At 35.8% G+C, this 9,125-nt stretch overlaps 1 protein-coding gene across 3 annotated transcripts in view; it reads right to left on the bottom strand.

Annotated features, from left to right (window-relative positions):
* Nucleotides 1-9,125, bottom strand: part of LOC100950429 (E3 SUMO-protein ligase RanBP2) — a 99,326-nt gene that overhangs the window by 41,232 nt on the left and 48,969 nt on the right. For all 3 annotated transcript variants that reach the window (XM_023514935.1, XM_003792896.3, XM_023514934.1), the window contains exons 10-17: nt 7,766-7,947; nt 7,508-7,683; nt 7,224-7,347; nt 6,194-6,355; nt 5,782-5,919; nt 5,396-5,542; nt 1,458-1,634; nt 1,270-1,353 (exon numbers count right to left, since the gene is read on the bottom strand). In XM_023514935.1, coding sequence (XP_023370703.1) covers nt 1,270-1,353; nt 1,458-1,634; nt 5,396-5,542; nt 5,782-5,919; nt 6,194-6,355; nt 7,224-7,347; nt 7,508-7,683; nt 7,766-7,947 — 1,190 coding nt within the window. The remainder of the gene's footprint in view (nt 1-1,269; nt 1,354-1,457; nt 1,635-5,395; nt 5,543-5,781; nt 5,920-6,193; nt 6,356-7,223; nt 7,348-7,507; nt 7,684-7,765; nt 7,948-9,125) is intronic.

Below are 9,125 nucleotides of genomic sequence, written 5' to 3' on the forward strand. Positions count from 1 at the left end.
AGACTGGTAGTGCTTGCCTATGTTCAATGACTTTCATAGGTTCCACTGAGCTTCTTATATCTGGACATCTTAATCTCTAACAAGACCAGGGAAATTTTCCTCCATTATTCCTTCAAGTAGATTTTTCAACCCTTGTGTGTTTTCTTCTTTACTCACAAGGAAACCTATGATGTTATATTTGGCCATTTTACATAATTCCAAATTTCTGTTAGGCCTTATTCATGCTGGTTGAGTTTTCGTTCTTTTTTTTTTTTTTGAGACAGAGCCTCAAGCTGAGCTCCTGGGTAGAGTGCCATGGCTTCACTGCTCACAGCAACCTCCAACTCCTGGGCTCAAGTGAGTCTCCGGCCTCTGCCTCCCAAGTACCTGGGATCACAGGCACCTGCCACAACGCCCAGCTATTTTTTTGGTTGCAGCCATTATTGTGGTTTAGCTACCCGGGCTGGATTCGAACCCGCCACCTTAAGTGTATGTGGCTGGCGCCTTAGCTGCTTGAGCCACAGGCGCCGAGCCTGAGTTTTCGTTCTTAAACCTCATAATCTTAAAATAAGATTATGTACACGTAACTATTTCCTTATATATAAAAAAAAATTTTTGAAATGTATACCACTCTTTCAATTCCTACCTATAAATTTGACACATACCTAATCCATAGCCACTCTGTGAACGAACTCACTGACCAAGGTATTACCGTTATATTTCAGTAGGTCAATCACCTGGGAATCTCCTCTGTACCAGAACTGTATTGTATTTTGGCTAAAACAGTCTCAACCTTTGAAGGATTTGAATTTTGTGAAGAAGGAAATACATATGTAATTTCAAAAAACATGGCAAAGGGTCAAGACAGAGAGATGTAAAACATAGTATGATTCTATAGCAGGATGGAAAAGGGACATACTGACTAGCTTTAGAAAGAAGTAAGGAAGTGGGGCGGCGCCTATAGCTCAGTGGGTAGAGCACCAGCCACTGAGGTTTCTTCGATTTGAACCTGGCCCAGCCAGCTAAAACAACAACAACTGTGACAAAAAAAAATAGCTGGGCATTGGTGGGCACCTGTAGCCCCAGCTACTTGGGAGGCTGAGGCAAGAGAATCACTTAAGCCCAAATGTTTGAGGTTGGTGTGAGCTGTGACACCATGGCACTCTACCCAGGGCAACAACTTGAACTCTGTCTCAAAAAAAAAAAAAAAAAAAATAGAAGTAGTGAGGAAATTGTCAGTGAGAGAATCTTGGAATAATAGGCAGTGGTTAGAGAAATTGAGTGATTTACCTTAATGGCCTCTACTTGTTGGCAAATCATTTTCAGTAAAGAATTCTGATCTTCTGCCCATTGAGGTGGTGTTCTGGGAGAATACTAAAAAGAAGAAACAAAACAAAAGAATAATTACAAAACAGTACTTACAACACTTAGAATAGTAACAAATTCACAATAAAGTGATTAACTTCTTTCCTACTTACCCTGTAACTTTTACTTGGAGAGAATGAGTATTTGGTGGGAGATGGTGAATGTTTTATTTCTCCATCTGCATTTCGCCAAGAACCATTTTTATAAAAAGGACCTCCTTCACTGTAGTCTTCAAGTTCCTGCATGACTGAATTAAGCATCTCTTTTACAGACTCCAGAGGCACAGGCAACTAAAAACAAAAAGCATTTATCAATGGCTTTAGTTTGTAAAAATACCAAAAGTTAAGAACTCTAAATACAAAGATTTTATATTAATACTATTTACAATTTTCTAACTTTAACAAGCACTTTAAACAGAAATACAAATGATTATGTTATAAACTGTGAAGTCTTCTCACTCTACAGTCTATTCTGCTTCTTTACTTCTCTTGGCCACAAGGATGGTAGAAGAACATTAGAAGTTGGAAAAGTTTTTCCAAGTGAACAAAATAAGTTACTGATACTTTCTAATTAACTTTGAACAGAGTGAAACACAGGCACCAGAATACATCCAACAACGTGAATCCTAATCAAAGAGTAGCAACACAAAATATACAACAAAGTACTCAGAAAGAAATAATGTCACACCATCAAGCCAGTCTCAAATTGCTGACAACTAGAAAACAAGACATTCTCCACAGGAGATGAAATAAGAAGAAATGAGCTGGTAGCTCATGCCTGTAATCCTAGCACTCTGAGAGGCCAAGGCAGATGGATTACCTAAGCTCACAGGTTTAAGACCAGCCTGAGCAAGAGTGAGACCCCTCCCCTAAAAAAAAAAAAAAAAAGAAAAAAGCATATTCAGTAAGATCCTAGCAAACAGAATCCAGCATCACATCAAACAAATTATACACCATGACCAAGTGGGTTTTATCCCAGACTCTCAAGGCTGGTTTAATGTATGTAAATCTATAAACATAATTCATCACATAAACAAATTAAGAAACAAAGACCACATGATTCTCTAAATTGATGCAGAAAAAGCTTTTGATAATATCAAGCATTCTTTCATGATCAGAACACGTAAGAAAACTGGTATAGAAGGGATATTTCTTAAACTGATAGAGGCCATCTACAGCAAACCCACAGCCAATATTGTATTGAATGGAGTTAAATTGAAATCATTTCCACTCAGTTCAGGAACCAGGCAAGGTTGCCCATTGTTTCCATTGCTATTTAACATTGTAACGGAAGTTTTAGCCATCGCAATCAGGGAAGAAAAGGTGATCAAGGGCATCCAGATAGGGTCAGAAGAGATTAAACTTTCACTTTTCGAAGATGATATGATTGTATATGTGGAAAACCCCAGGGATTCTACTACTAAACCCTTAGAAGTGATCAAGGAATACAGCAGCATCTCAGGCTACAAAATCAATACTCACACATCAGTAGCATTCATATATACCAGTAACAGTCAAGCTGAAAAAACAATCATGGACTCAATTCCCTTTATAGTAGTGCCAAAGAAAATGAAACATCTGGGAGTATTCCTAACAAAGGATGTGAAAGATCTCTATTAAGACAACTATGAAACTCTGAGAAAAGAAATAGCAGAAGATGTCAACAAATGGAAAAACATACCATGTTCACGGTTAGGAAGAATCAACATTGTTAAAATGTCCATATTACCCCAGAAGTGCAATAATGTACATAGTTACCATTCAATAAAAAAGAAAAAAAAATGTCCATATTACCCAAAGCAATTCACAAATTTAATGCAATTCCCATTAAAGCACCTCTGTCATACTTTAAACATCTGGAAAAACTAGTACTTCATTTTATATGGAATCAGAAAAAACCTAAAACAGCCAAGACATTACTCAGAAATAAAAACAAATCAGAAAAAAAAAATAAAAAATAAAAAATAAAAACAAATCAGATGGACTCATGCTACTAGACTTCAGATTATACTATATATCTATAGTGATCAAAACTGCATGGTATTGGCACAAAAATAGAGAGGTAGATGTATGGAATAGAATTGAGAACCAAGAGATGAATCCAGGCATTTATCGTCATTTGATCTTTGATAAGCCTATCAAAAACTTAAATTGGGGGAAAGACTCCCTATTTAACAAATGGTGCTGGGAGAATTGGCTGGCAACTTATAGAAGACTGAAACTAGACCCTCACTTTTCACCTCTAACAAAAATTGACTCTCACTGGATAAAAGACTTAAACCTAAGACATGAAACCATACAGATTCTTGGAAAGAGTGCAGGAGAAACACTTGAAGACATAGGTCTGGGAGAAAACTTTATGAGGAAGTCCCCCAGGGCAACTGAAGCAGTTCCAAGAATACATTACTGGGATCAGATCAAATTAAAAAGCTTCTGCATTGCCAAGAACACAGTAAGTAAAGTAAGCAGATTGCTCTCAGAATGGAAGAGGATATTTGCAGGGTATGTTTCTGACAAGGGTCTGATATCCAGAATCCACAGAGAACTCAAACTCAGTATAAAGAAAAGAACAAGTGATCCCATTTCACTATGGGCAAGAGACCTGAACAGAAACTTCTCTGAAGAGAGAGGTACATGGTATACAGACACACGAAAAAATGCTCATCTTCCTTAATCACCAGAGAAATGCAAATCAAAACCACTTTGAGATATCATCTAACTTCAGTAAGAGTAGCCTACATCACAAAATACCAAAACTACAGATGTTGGCGTGGATGGGGAGAAAAGGGAATACTTCTGCACTGCTGGTGGGAATGCAAGCTAGTACGTTCCTTTTGGAAAGAAGTTTGGAGAACACTCAGGGATCTAAAAATTGACCTGCCATTGGATCCTGCAATTCCTCTACTAGGAATATATCCAAAAGACCAAGAATTACTTAGCAAAGAAGATATCTGCACCAGATTATTCACTGCAGCTCAATTCGTAATAGCCAAGTCATGGAAGAAGACCAAGTGCCCCTCGATCTATGAATGAATTAATAAATTGTGGTATATGTATACCATGGAATACTATGCAGCCTTAAAAAAGATGAAGCCTTTACCTCTTTTATGTTTACATGGAGGGATCTGGAATATATCTTCTTGAGTAAAATGTCTCAAGAATGGAGGAGAAAGTATCCAGTATACTTAGCATTCCTATGAAACTTACTTATATTTACTCACACATTCTTGTAAAAAACAGAACACAACTATAGCCCAAGATGATGGAGAGAAGTGGAGGGGAGGGGGGAGATTCAATAGAGGGAGGGTAAAAGGAGGGATCACACCTATGGAACATATGACAAGGGTACAAGTCAAATCGGTGAAATGTAGAACACAGATGTTTTGGCACAATAATCAAGTAAATGAGGTGAAAGCTATGTTGATTGGTTTAATGTAACCACATTAGATTGTATAAAAAAAACAGCACAGTGTACCCTACATATGCATGGATGTATTCATGATCTATGTGTACTTGACTTAATTAAAAAAAAAAAAAAAAAAAGCGGACCTTGTAGCGAGCGCCTGGAGGGCACTGCTCAGGAGTCTGAGGCAAGAGAATCACTTAAGCCTAAGAGTTGGAGGTTGTTGTGAGCTATGACGTCACAGCACTCTACCGAGGGCAATAAAATAAGACTCTGTCTCAAAAAGAAAAAAAAGAAGAAGAAATGCTCTGAAGTTGCCAACACCTTTCAATTTCAGTGAAATTCTTTAAGAACCCTGAATACTAGAATAATAGTTTTGATTAGATTCCCAGAATCACAAAATATTACATCTTAGATCTTTTCTAATTCCCTAAGTACTTTTGGAAGAGCATATACCTAAGATTCCTAAGTTTTAAAAATAGACACACCAAGCCTAATACATAGAAACCCAATAAAACACAGATATCCTCCTCCTATGCATTAGTAATAAGGTGTTATGAAGTGTTTTTGAAATTGCCAAAATACAAAACCAAGACAAAAACACTGATTGCTCATCCGTAAAAACTATATACAACCATCTGCAACTTACTTTCTTGACTACTGAAAGATTTGAATCACTGTCATCTATAATCTTTAGTAGGTAGTCCCTGGTCTTTCTCAGATAATTTTTGCACTCTTCTTGTTCTTCAGGAGAAAGGGCATCATTTTCAATGTCTTCTGCCTTCCTGTGAAAAATCTAAACAAATGGTGCTTTTATGAAATAATTAGGTTTTGTTTTGGTTTTTTTTTAAAGAAATCATAGCTATTTATTTATTTATTTATTTATTTTTGTAGGGGTTTTTTTGGCCAGGGCTGGGTTTGAACCTGCCACCTCTGGCATATGGGACCAGCACCCTACTCCTTTGAGCCACAGGGGCCGCCCAACAATTAGGTTTTAAAAAAGAACCTTTTAGTTCAAGTATCCCATCTACTTACCAGTGCGAGATTCCAATAAGAAACAACATTTTTTATAGATTCAAAAGCAGTCATAGCATCTTCTATATTTCCATTAACTACATCCAATATAGCAAAAGTTACATGTGCATCTTCTTCATATTCACCAATTTCAGATGCCTAAAGACATTTAGTAATTTTCAGTCAAATTATTTTTACTCAGATTATTTTTACTCACTTAAATCTTTTTCAAAGATTTTGTATGATCTAAAGATAATAACATCTCATTAATTTGTTTCTGTCATATTTTACTTGTGACAGGTAAAAGATTTAGAAAACCAACCAATTAAATAACAAGGCAATTAATTTGAGTGTTTATATTTCCATTTCTTTTGTTTATAAGCTGGAAATCTACATCTCTAGTAAGTTCACAAAGAATGGATTCTCTTGTTACCTGAATGTCTGCACTATGAAAATGTTTAAACAGAGGATCAGTAGGTTCAGGAATACTGCACTTCTTTTTGATTATCTTCAGTAAAGGTAACACTTTTTTCCAATAATGAACACTTCTGCCTATGTATTCCCGTTGATCGTAAAAAGAGTTAAGACCGCTACCCTAAAACAGAAAGAGTCGAAGCACAAAACTTAATGAACTCATGATTAAATCTAAAAATTCATTTCAAGACACTAAGAACTATAAAATTTTAAGTCAAAACCAAATGGAATCTCAAAGTTGTTTGCTCAACTTTCTATTGGATAATGACCTTAATACCAGGGATCATCCCAGACTCAACTTTTAGACATTTTCAATGATTTTATTTTTTAAGAGTTGTCATTTTTAAATGGCCAAAATTTGCCTCTCTATATTGTCAGTTTGGTCAAAGGGCTAACCAAAATTTGCCTCTACGTAAGACCAGTTAGTCAAAAGGCTAACCATCTACACCTAATTCTGCCACACAACAGACCTTATATTTATATTTATCTTAATATACATATGTACATACACACTTACTCATTCACTCATTTATTTAACAAACAGGGTCTCACTATGTTACCCAGGCTCATCTCAAATTCCTGGGGTCAAACAATCCTCCTGTCTAAGCTTCCCACACCTGGCTAGATTTCAAATACTCAGACAGACCTAGAACACCTTTACCTACAAAGCCTTGTGTTTCAGGCTGACCAATAACAACAACTCCATTACTAAATAATAATAATAGCACTGCTCCACTAAGTGCTTATATACAAGGGCTGTCCATAAAGTAAACAGCCTTGGACATGAAAAATAATATTAACAATGGCTGAATACTTCGGAGATAGCCCTCTTGTAACAGTAAAATATTTTACGGCAAGAATAAAGATATACTTCTCTTGGCACAATGTAAATAAGCTGCTGTTTCCAGAACTAAAAACCTTCAATAAAAAGTTCATGATTTTTAAAAAATTAATGTTCTTCACAAAGATTTGCACTTTAATAAACTCACCGTTTTCTGAAGGCATTTTGCCCAATGTACAAGCAGAGCAGGTTGTAGGCCATGTTTTTCCTGGCCTCTTAGAGTATTTATTTCATGTTGAACTAGAAGTCGCAATTTTGCTGAGGTTCCAGGTCTAAAAAAAAGTTTAATATGAATGCACTAGAAACACACAGTGCAACATTTACATGTATATTAACTGTCACATAACAAGTTAAGTTTTCACTTCTTTTACTAGGGATTTAGTTTCTCAAAGCAGTAATATGTTAAAAGAATATATATGCTTTACTACTTACACTGCTTTTCTGAGAATCAGATTACAAACTGCATCCCACCAAGTTTTTTGTCTTTCTGTATAAAGCTGTTTACACACAGGAAGAGGTAAGCATAAAGGCTGATAGGCGCTATAGTGAGAACTACATTTCTCCTTTAATTGTAGGTGGCTGGTGTATATCACTCCAAGTAGAAATACCTGTTTTATTTAAAGAACAATTAATTTAGAAAAAAAGTTAAACAAAACTCAAAATATTTAATTTGTTAAAAATCTTCCTTACTTCAAGATCTAAAATACATATTGACTCAGGTGCATTTGTTTCAAGTCTTGAGGTTTCCTGGGGCAAATGATGAAAAAGCTGTTTTAGCCATTTTCGAATTGCAGGTAAAGTAGGCAATGAATTCCACTGTAATCCAAGCCAAGTAAGGTGTTGAAGACTACCGTTATGAGCTCGAATGGCACCTGAAATTTAAAAAACAAAATTGGCTTGAGGTTTTGAAAATTTTCCTTGTGCTATCAGTTTTGCTAAAATAAACAATTAATGCATGCTAAATATACCTTACATAATTGCTTTCCTGTTATCAGAGCTGGAAGAAATTCTATGATAAGCAAAATGTAATGTACTTATTATATGCATTCACATTTTATATCTAGAAATCTTAGTAACAATAGTTATGAACTAGGTACAAGGGCTCATATCTATAATCCTAGCACCATAGGAGCCTCTGGCACAAAGATCACTTGAAGCAAGGGGCCAACACAGGCAGGCCCCATCTCTACAAAAAAATTTTAAAAACTGGGCAGCGCCTGTGGCTCAAAGGAGTGGGGCACTGGCCCCATATGCCAGAGGTATAGCAGGTTCAAACCCAGCCCTGACCAAAAAAAAAAAAGAAAATTTTTTAAAAATCAAGCCAGTATGGTTGCTTGCACCTATAGTCCTAACTACTCAGGAGATGAGAGAATCATTTGAACACAGGAGGTTAAGGCTGCAGTGAGCTATGACAATGCTACTGCACTTTAGAACAGACAACATAGACCCTTGTCTCCCCAACCTGACCAGAAAAGAAAAAAAAGAAAGAAAAACACAGTTGTAACAGAGATTCATTTCTTCAAGTACCCAGTAAAACAAAATCTACTTTCAGAAGCCAAATAAATAATACTCATGTAATTAGAAATTCCAAAATAATAGATTTTCCTTTCAATAAAGAGTCATAAAACAAGAGAATACCAACATATTAATGCATTAATAAAGAGATTTTTTTCTTCTACAACAAAGTCAATATTAAAAAGGTCATAGAGTTCCGGGGTAGTTTGCAAGAGACTTAAAAATGGTCATTTCTTTTAATTCTGTTTTTAGGACTCTATGGGATTAATCTGAAATGTAGATACTTATAATGAAGTTTTCATTGCAATATTATTTTTAATAGTATAAAACTAGACACAACTTGAATGTCCAAAAATAGAAAGTAAAATAGAAATTATGACTAATTCATAAAAAAAGATAGCCATTGAAAGTGTTATTTATAAGGTTATAGCGCAGACACAATGGGAGAGAATTTATCAAAGAAGACAAATCATGGCTCGGCGCCTGTGGCTCAAGTGGCTAAGGCGCCAGCCACATACACCTAAGGTGGTGAGTT

This window comes from Otolemur garnettii, unplaced genomic scaffold, assembly GCF_000181295.1.
Source record: "Otolemur garnettii isolate 467f Iridium unplaced genomic scaffold, OtoGar3 scaffold00062, whole genome shotgun sequence".
NCBI classification, from domain to species: Eukaryota; Metazoa; Chordata; class Mammalia; order Primates; family Galagidae; genus Otolemur; species Otolemur garnettii.